The sequence below is a fragment of the Lissotriton vulgaris genome, chromosome 9, assembly GCF_964263255.1.
Source record: "Lissotriton vulgaris chromosome 9, aLisVul1.2, whole genome shotgun sequence".
In the NCBI taxonomy this organism is placed as follows: Eukaryota; Metazoa; Chordata; class Amphibia; order Caudata; family Salamandridae; genus Lissotriton; species Lissotriton vulgaris.
Genome location: NC_141697.1, coordinates 934,545,046 through 934,563,957, shown reverse-complemented (window position 1 = coordinate 934,563,957; position 18,912 = coordinate 934,545,046). Strand labels below are relative to the sequence as shown.

At 47.9% G+C, this 18,912-nt stretch overlaps 1 protein-coding gene across 1 annotated transcript in view; it reads left to right on the top strand.

The window, feature by feature from the left end:
• Positions 1-18,912, top strand: part of LOC147692558 (uncharacterized) — a 112,892-nt gene that overhangs the window by 60,318 nt on the left and 33,662 nt on the right. The window contains exon 2 of the mRNA XM_086938775.1: positions 1,373-1,638. Coding sequence (XP_086794901.1) covers positions 1,373-1,638 — 266 coding nt within the window. The remainder of the gene's footprint in view (positions 1-1,372; positions 1,639-18,912) is intronic.

Below are 18,912 nucleotides of genomic sequence, written 5' to 3'. Positions count from 1 at the left end.
TATATTTTACCATTAAAATTTTATTCTTTTTTTTTTTTTTTTTTTTTAATTTTTGAAAACCTTTATTGGTGCATCCAAAGAAATACAAATACGGGCCCACAACCCTGAGGCCGGCCACGAAAACTGGTTAGACACAGGAGCAAGCAATACGGAGACGCAATGGCGCGGCAATATCGATAAACAATTAGTTGTCAGTTACACTGGAAATCACATGCCATTGCGCCGCAGGAGCATTGAAGGTTAATTTTAGATTTTTAAGTCTGTATTCCGAGTAACCATTAAAGTCCAAACAGTTCCATTAGAATAGAGAGGAAAACATAAAATAAATAACAGGGTCACGTAGGCACGACATATCAATAGCAACCAAGGCACACTGTGCCCAGCATCCCAGGCGGCCTGGCGGCCCATGAAGCATGCAACAGGAATATCAAACTCAGGATCATAACAAAATCTACCGTCACCCGTACACCAGCATCACCCACGCAGACCCAAGACAGAGCAAAGTGGAAATAAAATGAGAGAAAAACAAGGCACCATAGAAACGGAAATAAAATAAAATCCCATCCCCCCACCCCCCACCCTACACGCATGCAAAGGCTACGGCCTACCCCCCCCTAGCAGTGTGTCTGTCGCCCCATAAACCCGAAATATAGAAGAAAAAGAAAAGAGAAGAAAGAAAAAGGTTATCGCATCACAGAAGTCGTAGGGAGCCAGAAAAGAGCAATCCAAAAGAGAGCAATCTAATCTAATACTCCCAAGAAACCCCCACCCCCGGGGAGGGCCAATCCCACATTACCCGGTCAAAATTTTATTCTTAAATGTGCATATGGCGAGTCGATAAGTGGGTAAAAAACTCATTTGAATACATGAATCTCGGATGCACTAACACAACAAAATATGTAAAGTTCAAGGCTGTGTACTCCACTTTGCACAAATTATGCAACTAATGCAGGACGTTATCGAGCCGTATGTTCGTACCTTTCCATCTGTGCATATAGGCAAAGATTGAAAATACAGCTTTAAGTCTACAAAACATTGAAAATGTATAGAAGAGATTTTAACATGCTACTTTTGTGCTCTGATTAGTTGCTTTTTGACATAACGTTTCTTTTATTGGAAAGGAAAACATTCCAGTAAGTAGAAATAATAACTAATTTTTACTTTTAAATACTGCCCCCTCCCTCAACCAGTCAACAAACGACAAGCTGTTAACCTTAAAGCTCCTCCATAAAAAGACTGCTTGCGCAACACTGTTTTTAATGGCCACTGTGGTAATTCAATATGATTTATATACAAGTTTTTTGTTTTTCACCCAACATAGTCTAAGAATCTTTTTGGGGTAACTCAGTGTTTGCTGTTTTATCTTTTATAGTGGTTGAACTTAAAGACATGGAGAGCAGTGAGGAGGAAGAAGTGCAAATAAAGCGGCGAAAGAAGACAACGGTGAATGAACTTGGAAACCTGGGGAGTAGCAAATCCAGTGTTCCTGTTAAATGTAAAGGGAAACAATGGCCTCGTATTAGACATAAATGTATTGAGAGCAGCGATGAAGAGGAATTTCAAATAAAACGCAGGATTAAGGCACCTCCAGTGAAGGGATACCTACACATTTTTGAAAAGGCCAATGAAGAGTTTGAGGTAAAAACTGTTAACTGAATGTTCAAGCACTTGCATGTGATTGTATTGTCCAGTTCTATCCATTCCTGGGATTGCTTTGATCCTACTTAATTGTCTCTATTCTAGAATCTGTTTTAATGTCACTTTTTTACATCAATATTGATTTTTTTCAGTGTGCTTTGCCCACATCCGTTGTGGCTAATAAATGTAGTAGTTAAATACTTAATACAATATTTAGGGTGGATAAAGGGTTTGTCACTCTACAGTGGTTCTAAACTCTTAGGTTATTTCATTTGAAGGTACAAATCATACAAGCGACATTAAAAATACAACACCATGTATATACAATTAATACTCAATATTCATATTAATGGTGCGGAAAAAGCTAAGATAAAAAACATATACATCAATCATTGGGCAGCAGCTAAATTTAAAAAACAGAAGCGATATAGGGATATATACAAATATGTACAGACAGGAAATCAGTATATTTAACACACAAGTGGAGTTTCCTGGCAGCTGTACATTAAAACAAACCAAATCCACACCGCTCTGAGGGCATAAAAAGGTGAATATTTGGGGTGTAAAAAGGGACCTTACGATACATACTATGGGCATAAAACACGAGTGACCATTCCAAATTTGTAGCTAATAAAAACTTTTATGTACAGACAGGGATGTATAAAATGATAGCAGCACTATACATTTCCTGGCAGCTGTACATCTCAAAGATTTACAGACAGGTAAGTATAAAGAGGTTACAGTACTATACTTTTCCTGGCAGCTGTACATTTCAAGATGTAGGTGGCCAAAAAAAAAACAGATATCCACATTCTCAATTGAGGATAATAGTATTAATGCGGTCTTTGTGGTTCGAGTATTGTATTTTATAAAAATGGGCTTAAGGTATTTTAACCTAAGAAAATGATAGAATTTACAAAAAAGTAAAAAGTGGCAACAACTCTGGCGTGAAGTATTGTCACACGGGCAGGAAGTCTCTGATCTGACTTTCTGAATTGGGAACGCAACAAGGTGGTGAACGATACCCAATCTGACACGGGTTAGTACAAATTGGTGAGATGGGCGAGTCACGTTCACAAGGTAGGATTGTAGCCCCGGTGTTAAGTTCAGGTCTTTATAAAACTTCACGGTAGCTAATTTACCATGCATAAAGTAGTCAATGCATGGTACAAACACACAACAGCATTATTAATCTTGCACATACATAGTGACATCACATATACGGTCCAATCAGGGTGAAGATAATATTGCATAACGTGTTGCGAAATAACCGTCTCACACCTTCCAGTGTCTAGCCTTGACAGGGAGCATAGGGAGTTCTGCACCAGACATGTCCAGTGCCCCACACGGCACGCCTCCAGTCAGCTGTATACAAAGTTCGCACTCCAGGGAGTCAATGTTACACACTGCCATGCTGTACTCAAGTGGCATCCTCCTGGGTGTCTTGCGGCGATGGTTCCTGGTCACCTTCACAGTGTTCCCTAAGGTAGGACAGCGGTGGCCCCCAAATATCTTTGGGGCGGGACAAAACCGGCAACAGTTCGGCATAAGTTGTTAATTGGTCTTTACTGTATATAAAATCAGCATGTGAAGGGCCAGACATCTTTAGCGGGTATGCAGGACCTCCAACAGGACCGTCTCCTGCGGGAAACAGAGTGTATTGGCCCGTAGTTCATGTTTGAGTCTGATATAGAAGAACATCTCCAGTGGGGTGACATTCTCCACCACCAAGAGCTCCGTTTGATTTTCTTTAAAAAAAAAACATTTTATTTGTCAAAAGCACGTAGAGAGCGGAGCTCTGTGACCCGGAGACTTCGGTAGCATTAATATAAGTTATTATGACTTTGACACTTCTCATATGCACAAAAGAATATTAAAAGGAATTGCAGTTAAATCAAAACAGAGAGGAAAAACATACAACACCCGACCCCCATCGCACTGTTGACCATGCAAGAGCAATATGTACAGTCAAAGCCACAATCCAACGCTCCCTATCCAACCCTCACTACGGGTCACTTCCAAGAAGCTTCTATCCCACCAAGTGCACACAAAGGACACCTCCGAGAAGATGGGAGAAATTAGAGCCGGTCTGGGCACTGGGCTGGAGCATCTTCTAATTCCAGGCCCCGATAGTCCGCCCAGCGTTTCCACATTTTGTAGTGCTTACGAGGACACACCCTCGCAACAAAAAGGGATGCCCATACAAAAGTCTAGGCCATTTTTCCAAACCGAAACGGAGGGCGCCACTTTCACCTTCCAGGCCCTAGCAATTTCCTGTTTGACCAAAGTAAAACCCAAGAGCATAAGATGACATTAGTAAACATTGCCCCCAATACCGTCCATGACATGCAAGGAGAACCAGCTTAGGTGAGCATGGGAGATCCCAACACAAAACCTCCGACAGGCAGGTCATTACTCTGCGCCAGCGCGGAACAGTCCCACACAGTATGAAACCAGGTGCCCTCTTCATGCGTGCAGCGAAGACACAGCGGGAAGCCATCAAACCCGCCCTGTACAGCCTGACTCTAGTATAATACACCCTGGGGGGGTATTTCAGCTGGATGAGCCAAAGGCTCATTGCAATGGCCGCCCCACGAGGGGAGGCCAGGGCCTCTGTCCAATCCTCCTCCTCCAGCGAGCCCACATCACCCTCCCAAGCTTCTCGGAGATGCTGCAAGGACGGGGAACTGTGCGTGACCAGGGATTGATATATTGTGGAGATCTTGTGATCCTGCAAATCTCCCGTGAACACTTTCGCTTCTGCCAGACTGAATTCGGCTAGTGCCTCCAGTCCCACCAAGCTGGGGGAAATAGCATGTTGAAATTTCAGATATTTAAAAAATTGGGTACGTGGCATTTGAAAATGTTTTTGCAATCCCTGAAACGAGTTCAGGACGGGTCCCGGCATAATAATCCCTAAGGTACAGATCCCGATTGCGTCCCAGTCGCGGAATCCAGGCAAGGCTACCAGCTTTGGCAGGCGTCCATTATGCCATACAGGGGTCTCCCAGGTCAGGCAGTTCCACCAGCCCATCCTCCACAACACCTGCCTCCAGATCTTTAAAACAAGCGGTGCAGCAGCCGGTAAGGAGCACCGCAAGGGCGCGGAATATAGGATCGTATGTAGCGTGTGGTCACCCATCCACAGTCGCTCAACAGCATACGGTGGATCCGACCCCATTCCACCATTCATTGAGGACCAACAGGTGCAAAGCCATATATTAAGAAAGAATATCTGAGGTCTCAAGCCCTCCACAATATGTGTACTCGAAACCGGTACGAGGGCCACCCTAGCCACCCCATAGCAACTGGCCCACTGCTGTATTAACCAGACAGAACCATCTATGTGAAATAGAATATGGATGGTTCTTCAGCTGGTATAATAGACGTGGAAGAGAGACCATCTTGAAGATGGCCGCGCAACCATAAATAGACAAAGGCATGTGGGACCAGGCGCCAATATCCTCACACACCCTATCCCACACCAGCACCTAGTTTCTGTCCCATGAAATAGGCTGCGAATCGGATAGGAACACACCCAGATATTTCATCCCCCGTGCACCACCTGTACCGTGGAGGTCAAAGGGTAGACCTCCGCGAGCTCATGTTGAGGCCGGAGGTCTCACAGAACACCTGCATGATGCGCAACAGCCGCTGGCCAGTCCTGTCTAAGTTTTAGTAAGAAAAAACAACACATTGTCAGCGTACAGGGCTATACGATACGACAGCCCATTTACCCATTCTAGACCGGTCACCTGAGCGTCAATTCGCACCCAGGGGCTCTATGGCCAAAGCAAACAAATAGGGAGACAGTGGGCACCCTTGTCTGGAGGTGACCAATTGAGAACTGATGAGTCAGAACCCGCCACACGTACAGACGCCGTTATGTCTGTATAGAGTAGAGTAAAAAAGGACCAAAATCGACGCCCTATGTTCAGTCTGCGCAGAAGCGCATATAAATACTCGCAACTCAAAGAATTAAAGGCACGGTCCACACTCCCCCAGGCGCCTAACTGTCGCAATAGCTATGTATGCCCTGCCGATATTATGGCGGTCGCTCGCTGGGGCATGAACCCGACCTGATTCGGATTGACTAGGGAGGAAATGTGAGGCTGGAGGAGGTTGGCCAATGCCTTGGCCAGGACCTTAGCTCCAGCATTGACGAGGGAAATAGGGTGATAAGACGCATGGTGTTCGGGAGGTCTACCGGGATTATGAAAGACTACCACCTCTGCATGCCTCCAATCACTGGGCAGGCGACCCTGCTCTCTAGCTTCCTCTACCACCTTACGGTAATGACGGACAAGCTGTAGGAAATGCTGTTTAAAAAATGTTTGGAAAACCATTAGGACCCGGGGCGTAACTCCCCAAGGGCGGCACCTAACTCGTCCTCTGTAAGTGGGCGGTTTTGCTCCACACTGACATCATCCGGTAGGGCCCTAGGCTGGAGGTCGTCCAGGAAGCGGCCTATCATATCTGCCGATAGGCATTCTTTAGGAGCGAACAGGTTCGCATAATATGCTCCAAAATTCTCAGCGATGGTCGAAGGGTCCAATATAGGTGACCCATCCAGTCCCACAATGCGCAGGTGAGCTAGTGAGCCCAATGATCTCTGACCCAATCTATACAGTAGCTTGCTCGACTTGTCTCCCCACTGGAAGATCCTGCTCCGGGTTGCCAACCAAGCCTGGCGGGCTTCATCTAGCAGAAGATATGAGTAGCCCTGTTGAGTGAGCTGCAGTTGGCGGCAAACCAGCCCCCCCCACCCTCCCAGCTACGCCCCTCCAGATCCAGAACTGCAGCTTCATCCCGAATAAGAGAAACTACGCACCCTGCGGGCCGCAGCACAGAAAGAGATGTCCACCCCACAGAGACTGGGCTTCATTGCCTCCCAAAGAGATTCTGCTGCACGCACCAACCCAACATTTAATTATAAATAATAATCAATGGCCTCCTCCTTATGTTCCCTGTAGCCTTCTTTTTGGAGGTTCCAGGTCGAGAAGCGCCACCGAAATGGCCCGGGTGCTAATCCGGCATGCAGGGTAATAGCCACCGGCGAGTGGTCCGAGAGCCCACGGGGTAAAATATCTGCTGCCACCACCCTGCTGGTCACCCCCTGAGAAACAAAGATGCAGTCAATGCGGGAAAAGGCGTCGTGGACCTCTGATAGGTATGTGTATCCCCGAGTCGTATCATGCAGCCTGCGCCAGGGGTCAGCCCAGTCTAGGCCCATCGCCAGGGAATGGAGCTTGGTAGTGTGTCTAGCCTCAGGGGGTCCGCCAAGCCTCCACCGATCTTTGACTACATCTAATACATCATTCCAGAGTATTAAAAAAGTTGCGCCCTGGCAATAGGGTATAATAAGGAAAAAGTAAAGTAACTTGGGGATGATCATCTTAATCGAGGCCACCCTGCCTGCTAAAGAAAGCGGAAGATTGATCCAGTGGTCTACCCACGTGCTAATCGTTTTTATCGCTGTCCCATAGTTTGAGCGAAGTGTCTCCTCTGATTTTCTGGTGATGATGACCCCAAAAATACTTGATTTCCTGTTCGCACCAGCTCAACTGGTAATTAGGGGTGAATTGAGGAGTGTTAGGGGTGAGTGGGAAGATCTGCGATTTGCTCCAGTTTAGCTTTATCCCCGATAGATTTCGAAACCTGATGAATTCCCTCAAAATGGGATTTAGGCTCACACTGGGATCCCGTAGGTAAAGGGTAATATTATCCCCATACAGCGAAATTAGGATTTGATGGGAGGGGTAGATTATGGCATAGTCTCTGTGGTATTGTCTAATTTTGGCGGCCAGGGGCTCAATGGCTAAGGCAAATAATAACGGTGATAGCGGACAACCCTGACAAGTGCCCTGTTTAATGGGGATTGGGTCAGAACATAATTGTTAATTTGGACCATCGCTTCTGGCTTGGAATGAAGTAAATGGATTCAGGCTAGGAAAGGGCGAGGGAGGCCCATGCGGGCCAGAATAGCTAGCATGTAATCCCATTCTAGAGAATTGAATGCATTTGTGGCATCTAGAAAGATCCCAGCAGCTGAGCAGTTTTGGTCTATGTTGTGAAGAAGCACGAAGATGGTGCATAGACTGTGGGACATGGCTCTTCCCAGGACAAAGCCTGCCTGGTCCGGTAAGACCAGCCCCTCCAAAAGCAGGGTCAGTCGGTTGGCTATAACCTTTGCAAGTATCTTTGTGTCACAATTAAGGACAGAGGTCTATAGGCTTCAAACTTGTCTGCGGCCTTAACTGGTTTGAGTAGAGATATAATTAGAGCCTGTCTCATGGAGAGGGAGAGGCATCCAGAGTCTCGCGCCTGTTCAAATACCTGTTTGAGGATGGGAGACATTTGCTCAATGTAGCATTTGTAGAACTCGGCTGGTAGGCTGTCAGGCCCTGGGGCCTTGCTAGAACCCAACCTCATGATTGCAGCTCGAATCTAATCTTCTTCAATGTCAGCGGATACGAATTCCCTGGTGGAATCATTGATCTAGACCAACGCCGTGACTTCGAAGTATGTGGCTATGTCTGGGGGAGCGCGGCCAATATAGTTTGTGAAGGTGTGTAGTATTTCTTGGGAGTCTGTGTCTGTGCCCCTACAATTTCTAGGATGTGATTGGCAAACCTGGGTATTCTGCGAACCTTTACCAGGGCTCTGCCAGGTCGTTCGCCCTCGCCATAGGAGCGAGCGGTGTGGTATTTCGACCGGAATTTGGCCTCACGGTCAGCCCCCACTGAGTGCTTCACCAGGAGCACTTTAAGACGAGCTCGCAAAGTAGAGTTCGTCGAGGGCGCAATTTGCAACTGTTTTTCTTTATGTCTAGCTCTAATTTATTCCTGATTAACTGCAGGACCCCACCCCGCTCTTTGCGATGCATAAACCCCTAAACGTGACCTTAATGCTTTCCCAGATACTCGCCAAAGTAGGGAATGCTGTTAATATTCCGTGGAAAGAAATCCGCTATTTCCTGCCGTAATTCCTCCCGAAAGGCGCTGTCTAGTAAGGTAGTGGGTTTGAGTCGCCAGGATCGATAGGGGGATTCCCTGCCCGGAGGTTCTAGTTCTAGAAGGACAGGGGAATGGTCTGAAAGGGTGCGAGACAGCTGTGTTGCATCTTTAAGCTATGTATGAAGTCCCGCAGATAAGAGCCAGTAATTTTAGGCGCAACCAGCTATTGTGCACAGTTGATGAATAGGTGCTCTCCCAGTCGCTGGGTGGCGGCCACAAATTAGCGGGCAGAGGAGTTGCCAAGGGATGGCGGGCGGCCGATCCCCGCGTCTCCCCCCTTCTGACGAGGGGATTTCTCGATGCGTGAGGAGCGTTGTATTTAAGAGGCGGCCGGAGGCGAGTGCGCTGTGATTTGCACGCTACGGTCAGATGTATATGCTCACTTGAGATCCCTGAAGTCCTGGCAGGGGAGCTGAGGCTCTTGTTTGGCTTTGCTACCTGCGCAGGAGACTTGGTGGTGGAGAACGAGAGGACGACTCACTGGAGGTACGGGAAACAGCCCGAGACACAGTATTGCGCATCCCCTGCCCCGGCCCTGGAGGGCGGTGGCAGCCTGCGGGCTGGGCTTCCCGGAGGGGCCCACCTCCACCGAGTGCAAACCCATCCGGGATGCTTGTACTGGTGCTGAGATTTCGAGCTGGAGGCCCCTGAGAATGGGAAGATGCGGCGACAAAGTAGTGGGCCATGAAGACGGCCACCTGATCTTCTAGTAGGGTCTCACGATTGCTGCAGGACCTTAATTAGTACCTGAACTGTGCTGCAACCTAAGAGGGGCCCCGAATGCACCTACGCACATATGGCGGCGGGATGACCAACTCGCCATAGGAACGTACAGCTACATGCCTGGGAGGCACTGACCCTATTGTTAGGAGGCACGGAAGGGACCCTGCTGTACCCCGGAGTCGCTGGTGAAGGTGTGTGGATCCACCATATGAGGGCACACTATTCAACGTTGGAGAGAGAGGGGCCTTTGAGAGGGGTGCAGGTGGTGTGCTACTTCTCCCTACTACAGGGCTGTGATGACTGCACCCAGACCTCAGCTGCAAGAGACACAGCAACAATCTTTGTTGTACAGGAGGGAGGGCCGGTGTTGATTGCGTAGGGCACTTGGTGAGGCATGAGAGAAGTTGTACCAAGAGCGGGAGGACTCCTTGTTACAATGGAAAATTCCAGGGGTCGTCAGGCGGGGCTTCCCAAGACCAAGAAGAGAAAGCGCAGGATCCAGCGCAAAGTGCATCGGACGACCCCGTGCAGAGGCAACTACAACAGATCCTAACTGCCATAGCCGACACGAAGGCGACTCTTCACCAAGACATTAGCATGGTTGCGGTGCGGCTTGGTTTATTGCTAGATGAGCACAAGAAACTCTCAGAGCGGATCAAGAAAGCTAAACTCTACATTGCGGAAATAGCGCCAGCGCATAAATATGTAGGGCAGCAAGTACATGCCTTAACGGACAGGGTGGTGATGCTGGAACGAAGATGCCGCAGATGCAGAGGGCCACAATCGGAGGAACAACGTAAGGGTCGTGGGTCTGCCGGAGGGGTCAGAAGGGAGAGATATGGTGTCCTTCCTGGAGAAGTGGTTCAGAGAAGTAGTGGCCCCGGAGGGACTAACAGTCTTTTATACGCCTGAGAGGGCCCATAGAGAGCTGGCCCGCCCATTGGCCCCAGGGAGACCCTCGAGACCGGTGGTGGGCCGTCTGCTCCCCTTCCGAGACAGGGGCTTATTGTTACAAAAGGCGAGAGTGGATGGCCCCTTCACGGTGGACAATTCCAAGGTCACGCTATTCCCAGAGTACACGATGGAGGTACAGAGGAAGAGTGCCTCTTACATAGCGGTCAAGAAGGCTTTGCTGGAAGAGGGACTTCAATATTCCCTGATTTTTCCAACCCGATTACGTATTATCCTGGATGGGAACACTCATTACGTGGACTCTCCACAAGAAGCGTAGGACTGTCTGGAGAACTACAGGAAGGAAACCCCAAGAGAGGAGGCGCTGGGAGAGGTGCAGGAACGAGTACCCAATAAAGCTATGCAACCACAACGGCGCACTCGTAATATACCTCAAAAGAAACCCACGGCTACTCAGAAGGCCCGTGAACGGGCAGAGGCGCTGCAGGCGGTGATGGAGCTGGCGCAGGTCCGCGCTCATGTTTCTGAAGAGGAGAAGGGCACTACCACTGTTGGCTCGTCCGGGCCGGAATCAGACTCCGCTCTAACTGGTGAAGAGCAGATGCTTGTGGTAACTCCGCATATGGTGGATAACATTGCTTGACGTAAGGTGGCTGCAAGATGTGAGAGGATGGGGCAAACACGGACTGGTGCGGCTGGTGACAGCCCTGGACTGGCTTAGAAGATTTGGGGCTGATGATTATCTGTAGGAGTTCTAGAGCCAGCTTCAGCCCTCAATACCATTCGTCAGAGGCTTTTTGAGTGTGTTGTTTACATGGTTTGGATGGGTACTAGTTCTGTGGTAGCTGTCCTGGGGTGGTTAGTGAACTTGTACAATACGGCGAGCCACCTGGGTCATCTCCCTGTGTCCACAGGAGAGGCAGTTTTTATTCCGCTCCTGAAATTGGGTAAGTCGGCATGGGACAGAATGGCATATCGACCGCTGTCCATTCTTAATACGGATTATACGATATTAAGCTGTATCTTGGCCACCTGGCTGTTGCCCTATATGTCGACCATAATTCATCGCAACCAATCTAGCTTTATTCCTACTAAGAATACGGCCTTCCAATATACGACGCTTACTGCACGTACTTGAAGCGGACACCTATCCCAGGGCCACAGCTGCCGAGTTTGACGTTGACCTAGAGAAGGCGTTTGACAGTCTGGAATGGCCTCATCTCTTTCATGTCATGACCCGGTTTGGGCTGGGGGAGGATTTCATAGCATGGACGGCTTTACTTTATAAGTCTGCCACAGCCCGGGTCAGGATGGGAGGGGTGGTATCAAAAGCTTGTGAAGTCACCCCGGGCACGAGACGGGGATGCCCGCTGTCCCCTCTATTGTTCGCGTTGGCTATGGATCCTCTAGCGGCAAAGGCAAGACCGGGGAGGTATTTTCGAGGGTTACAGGTCCAGGATCAAATACATCATACGGCCCTATATGCGAATGATTTGCTAATGTTCCACGGTGACACAGAGGGGAAATTACTGGGAGCAAAGGCGATATTGCGTGCACTGGGGGAGATGTCCGGCCTCGAGTTAACTGGGCTAAATCCTGTTTGTTCCCATGGACGGAGTGAGGTGGGAATGCAGGTGACTCCCCTATCTAGGCGTCCAGATATATCCCTCCAGAGCGGATATATTGGAAGGTAACATCGTAAGAGCGATTTGTGGCTTGACAAGCAGTATTGATTTCTGGGGAACGCTGCCACTGTCGGTTGCTGGGCGGATGTCTGGACCCAAAATTGTGGCCCTCCCCCACCTATTGTATTATTTCGGAACCCTACTGATATGGATACCAGTGCGGATATTTAAGCAACTTACATCCATGTCCACAGGATTTTTATGAAGCACTGGGAGGCGAAGGGTTGCCTTGAAGGTGATGATGCGCCCATCATCGGATGGAGGCTGGACGGTGCCCGACTTCGAAACCTATTACCTAGCTGCGCAATTGGAATGGTTGACACAGAAAGTGGCAATGAGACTATGAGGAACGGAAGGAGAAAGAGGGGGTGCCCCGGAATGAAGACAGCTCTCTCAAATAGTATTAGACCTCCCTATACGGCTAAGGACTTTAACAGAGGAACTCAAGACAGCAAGGCAATGCTGGAAGCGGAGTCTACGGAGGGCGGGCTTGAAAGTACCGTACGCCCCAGAGCTACCGCTTTCTATGTGTCAGGCACTGCCTCATGGGGGATCTTGGCGGGAGTTGAGTGACTGGAATGAGAGGGGATTCTCTGTTATAGGGGATATGTATGACGATGGGATTATGCTGCCTTTTGATATACTACAGGAGAGGTTTGACTTGAGAGGTGGGGACTTTCTGCTCCACGCAGCACTCATGGCGGCTATCCGCGCCCACTGGAAGGAGGGGCAAGCAGAACCTAGGGTTTTGATGGAATACCAATATGTAGTAACTGCAGCAAGGAAGTTTAATGCGGTTACATGCGGTTTACACTTGAGAAGTTGCCCCCCTTAGATACGCTCAGGCAAAAATGGAAAGTAGATGTGGGACAAGAGATTCTGGAAAGGGCCTGGGCTGAGATAGTAGAACAAGCGTGGAAGAACACCAGGAATGCTCGCTTCCAGTTGCTTCACTTTCATATCTTGCACCGGGCCTACCTCAAACCGGCAAAAACCAAAACATACTTCAACACTGATTCAGACGAATACCCAAGGTGTAGAGGGAAGGGGGCAGATTTCCCTCAATGATTTGGGGATGTCCACTACTCACTGGCTATTGGGATGAAGTAAATATATTGTTGGAGGAGGTGACTGAAAGGGAGCTGGAAGGGGCACTAGGAACTTTTATATTGCAAAGGTTTCCACATACAGCTAGAACCAAGATTACCAGCAAGTTTATAGACATGGGGTTGGTGTTGGCCAAGAGAGAAATCACATTGCATTGGAAGGCAAGAGGGCCCTCGAGTTTCCTTAGATGGAAGAGAGAGTTTGTCAAATGGACAAAATGTGATGGAATAACACGACTACAGCTAGCGAGGAGAGCGGGAAGTGAGAGAGTGCTTGAGGCAGCCAGAGCGTGAGAGCACTCAGTGGGATTATTAAAGGACCCAGAGGATGGGTGAGGCAGCGATGCAGAACCGGGAACCCCGGGCACAGAGTAGGCTCTTTATACCGCGCAGGAGTGACTGCCCGACCACATTCGACAGGTGTTGGTAGAGTGAAACTGGAGGGAAAGTCTGTTTAACCCGTATTAACAGAGAGTTGGAACCAGCGCACAATCATTAGTTATTGCTCAGCATAAAGAGACACTAGATGTGACATACCTGGGAGGGAGGGTGGGTGGGAATAGGTAATTTAAGGTTTAGACTTATTGGTTCAAGCAATGGTGTTCTATATGGCACATACTGAATATTAGGAGAGGCACTCCTAGTCCCATGACTGTCGTTTTACAAAAATACCATGGAGATGAACCTTGGGATGATGCCAAAATTGATAACCCGATGATTGGGAATTATGAGGGAGGGAGTGAATAGATCAACGATGTATGCAAGGTGACTATTTTGCTTTATAAACCTAATAAAGTTTGTTTTAAAAAAAAATGAATAGGTGCCCTCCCTCCGCGTTGGGTCGCAAAGCCAGGGATCGGCTGTTATGGCCGATAGGTGTTAAGCAGCCTGTGGGTGGGATGTTGTGTGTGGGTTAGAGCGGTCAAGTTCCGGTACTAACGCCAGATAGAAATCCCCCCCCCCCACCCACCCCTCCCCCCACGCACAAAATATATGTAGAGCCTACTTCCAATATGCTTCCCCATAGCTGAGTGAAGTAGTGTGCGTCATCAATGTTGGGTGCATAATAGCTTACCATGGTTACTGTATATTATGCTAGTCTACCCCACATAATGCTGAATCTACCCAGGGGATTTTGTACGCAGCCTATTGGGCATTAGCCCAATCCTTTTATGAGCAAATTAGTGGTACCTCTGGCGTATATAGAGAAGGTAGAGAAGCTGCTGTGCACAGCCCATTTCCTGCCAAATGTGGGTTGGGCCCCAGGGGCAATGTGAGTGTCTTGCAGCATCGCTATATGGACATGTCTGTCTAAGTAGTGTAGGATGTACCTGCACCTGCGAGGGTCACGAAGGCCTCGCACATTCCACATCAAACAATTAATGGTGGGATTGCGAGGCGGTGGTGAGCTAGCCATTCAGTGTGAGGTGACTATGGAGATGGCTTGGGTGAAGCGGCGATCGCGATGCACTGTATGCTCCAACATATTGCATATGGCTGTTCCGTGGACAATTATAAATAGTACCATGCAAGACAAAACAGTATGACATGTTGATTAATTAACCCCCTCTCATACCTGCGTCCCCAAACCACAGGGAATAGAGTCCCCTCTGAACCCTGAAAACCAATAGCAAGGACATTTGGTGTAACGGCCTGTAGAGGTATCGCCCCACAATGCAATGCCTATCTCAATGAGATAATAAAACATTAAGGGGGCACACACTAGTAGTCCCTGTCCTAGCCATGTCAAGAGACCAAACAAAACAATACTGTCAACTTCCATGACATTCTCATGGGGATCCCCCTCTTGGAGTACATACCAGAGAGGCCGTCCGCTCACCTAACATATGCGAGGGAGCCTGGAAGATCAGTGTCTTATTGGGTGCCTCAGGATTGAGCCCCACGATATGGGGTTCTGGCGGTGTAGCGAGAGAGTCGGAGTTTGTGGGACAGCACACAGCGTGTTCTTTCTCTTGGGGTATCAAAAGGACCAGTCTTACCCATTCGTAGCGGTGTCATTGGGCTGTCTGAGGCCAACTTTACTGCTCCTCATGATCAGGTGTGGTCCGGCCAGAGCCAGACACATCAGCCAGTGGAGTAGGCGACCTCCGCGAGCAGGTTTTCAGAAAGTCTTGGATGCGTTGTGGGCTGGAGAAGGTGGGCGTTTTTCCCTGGTGCTGAACGTGCAACCTCACTGGGTAGAGCATGGCGTATGGGATACCCGCCTGCTGGAGCCTCTTCTTTGCTAGGAGGAACTTGTTACACGCCTCCTGCACCGCAATAGTGAAATCCGGATACAGCTCAATCTTCATCCCTTCATAGGTCAGGTCCTGTTTCTCTCGTGCAAGTCTGAGAGCTGTATCCCGATCTCTGTAATTCAGGATACGCGCCAGGATGGGTCGTGGTGGTGCACCAGGCGGCGGTCTCGCCATAACCGATCTATGGACTCGTTCAACGATCAGAGCCTTAGAAAAGGCTTCAGCGCCAAAGAGGCCCAGTAGCAGGTACTCCACAAAGTCCTCCATGCGGCCAGTAGCCATGAACTTTGGCACTCCCACGATGCACAAGTTATTCCTGCTCGAGTGTGCCTCCAAGTCCTCATTCTTGGCCGCTATAACCTGCAGGAGTTTCTCCATGCCCTGAAGTTTCGCGCTATTAACTTCGGTGACGTCTTCAAGAGTGGAAATGCGTTGCTCGGCTTCGGTAATTCGACCATTGTGTTTCTCCAGCTTCTGCACCAGGAAATCCATGCGAAGGTTCATGGAGTCCAGCTTGGATTCGATGGAGGTTAAGCTTTGGCAAATTGTAAGGAGGATAGCTTTAAAGACTTCATACTGTGTTTGGGCGGGGCGGGCAGGGCTGGTCATAGTCTTTGCACCAGGCTGCACCTTCATCAGGGGCCTGCTTTCTCACAGTGAACTGTAGTTTCGCCTGCTTTCCCTCCGTGTAGCCCATTGTGCGCTCCTCCCCCCGTGGGGTCTTTTCAGTTCGTACTTAGCACACAGAGGTGACCGCCAGTGGCAGCAAGCCCAAGCCGGTTGAATGGGTCCGTCCCTGTTTCAAACTCCGGGTCTGTGGGGTGTCACGCCCCAGGAAGTCTCTTTTTAGGCCTGAGAGTGAGTAGTCCTCACCATATCTCACACTCGTCGCAAGTTGCCACTGCGTCATCACCGAGGGCGCGGCGTGGCGTCAGCGAAGCCTTATGTTTCAGGCCTGAGGCAACAGTGCAGGAGAGAGGAATATCGCAGAGCCCTGCAGGAATGGGTTAACACAGGCTCTATTCACAATCTCGTGCCTCCAGCCGCAGCGGTCCGCAGTTCCCAGAACCAGCTGCCAAACCGCCCACAGTAGAATGATATGTGGGGCCTCCTTCGCCCCTCGTAGCAAAAGCAGCCCTCACCTGCCACGCACTTTCCACTGCTCACCACCGGTCACCGCATTCACAGGCAGCCGCGACCCTCCCAGCAGGGGCACAGGGACGTTCTGCAGTCGTCTGGGCTTGTTGGAGGGATTTGCACGTAAGCAGCCTGCTGCGGGCATCCCACTGGGCAGGCAGTCGCGCCCTTTTTTAAGAGTCCGGGGCCAGGTATGCAGGCTTCAGATACCGACAGAAAAAACAAAGTGTAACAATGGGTCAACAGAGAAGGAAAGCAGCTATCTAGACAACTGTATGTGACTTTTTTTAAAAGAGAAACACAATCCCAGAATCCAAAGTATTCTTGGTGAAAAGTTGTTCCCATCAGATACCCGTCCTGTACCGCCCTACATCACTTGGGATCCTTCACCAGAAGGAAGTGGAACAAACCACTTAGGATTAGGTGGATTGTGGTTTCAAAAAAGAGAGGGTACCCCACTTTCACCAGGGAACAGGGTAGGAAGACAGTTAGTCAAAAGGGAAATCCCTGGAGTCAACTAGTCCACTAATCACTATTGGCCTTTCTTGTTGTAAAAGGAAAGGTCACAATATGCCATGGGTATTCGGACAAACATAAAAGATAGGTTTCCACAAAGAAATAGTCTTGTTTACAATCTAGATTTATTAAAATTACATTAAATTAAACAATAAAAACAAGATAAATTCATACAATTCTTCCAAAACAATTAAAATCCAAGATTGGGTATCTTGGAGGGATAAAAATGATTATTCAACAGTATTACACAAACACAATATTACAGTACACGATAAATGGAAAAACAATCAAAATGTGTTCACAATAGATAATTATCTACGGCCACTGGATCTAGTGTAATACAGTGGCAGAGATATCAAGTGGGCCACTTACACATGAGGGGTTTGTTGTGATTATGTTTCGTCTGTTGTTTATTGTGAACACATTTTGATTGTTTTTCCATTTATCGTGTACTGTAATATTGTGTTTGTGTAATACTGTTGAATAATCATTTTTATCCCTCCAAGATACCCAATCTTGGATTTTAATTGTTTTGGAAGAATTGTATGAATTTATCTTGTTTTTATTGTTTAATTTAATGTAATTTTAATAAATCTAGATTGTAAACAAGACTATTTCTTTGTGGAAACCTATCTTTTATGTTTGTCCGAATACCCATGGCATATTGTGACCTTTCCTTTTACAACAAGAAAGGCCAATAGTGATTAGTGGACTAGTTGACTCCAGGGATTTCCCTTTTGATTAGGTGGATTGTGACCTAATCGAAGTGTGAAGGAATGTAGGGTGTGTGGATAAACTATTATGATGGTATCAGGGAGCATAAGAAAATCAAAAGGCAGTGCATGGAGTGCTCGCTGTGACGTGTGGAAGTGAGAAAGTTAATATTGGGTTGAGGGAGTGGAGAAAGAATTTATTATGTTCCTACCCTCACCCAAGGTTAAAAAACAGTGCAAGTAGTAATAACAAATAACTACTGAGATTTTATATTGGTCGACATGTTTCTGCAGTATTAGGTTCAAAGGATACCAGTCTGCTTCATCAGGACCTAGTTGTTAAAGAAGTGCTACTGCTCATCTTAAAGTGTATGGTGTGTATAAAAAATCATATCACCTGAGAAACACCGATGGAAAAGATCCAGTCAGTCAACAGTAGACGAACACACATGTGAATACAAAAAACATACAGTTAGTGGCGAAAGCTGCGAATGCACAGAGGTAATCTCGTGATATTTAATTGTATGCCAAACATTTCAAGGTCATAAGTTGTACCAATAATCAACTCGTTCAACCAGGTACCTATATCCTGGGTTTATGCAAAGTTTTAAACACTCACCCATGTTCTGGGGAATGGACTCTCCACCTCACCCGGCAACAGCTCAGGTACAAATGGAGCACCGCTCTAATGGATGTGAACAAAAAAGAAATGAAGGAGGAAGAGCTCGCTAGAACTCAGGGCTGTATTGTATTCAACAGTGGAGGTCTGTTGTATTATCAATGTTATATTATCGGTGCTAATCTCCTTGGCATGGGTTATACATCTGTTACCCACTTTCTCTCATTCAGAGGCAGGCCTATTATGACAACATAATTTATAAGCGAAGAAGGCAGAAATATTTGGTAATTACAAAATCCAATCAGTTTGTCAGTCCAACTGCGTATTCTAAATCAAACGCAATTACATGTCAACAGATAAATACATACAATTACTCTGCTACACATTGCAGGTTTTTAGATGTTTGTAAAAACTAAGCCCAACGTGTACATTCTTGTATGCATAAATCGGCACCGCCGGAATACATTTCCGGACTACATTTCCTAAATGGTGCCGATCCAGAGACTACAATTCCCATGGATCGCGAACGCTGCGACGCGTTCAGAGACGCGCGTGCTCATGTTGCACGCGTATTGCTCCGCTGACCAAC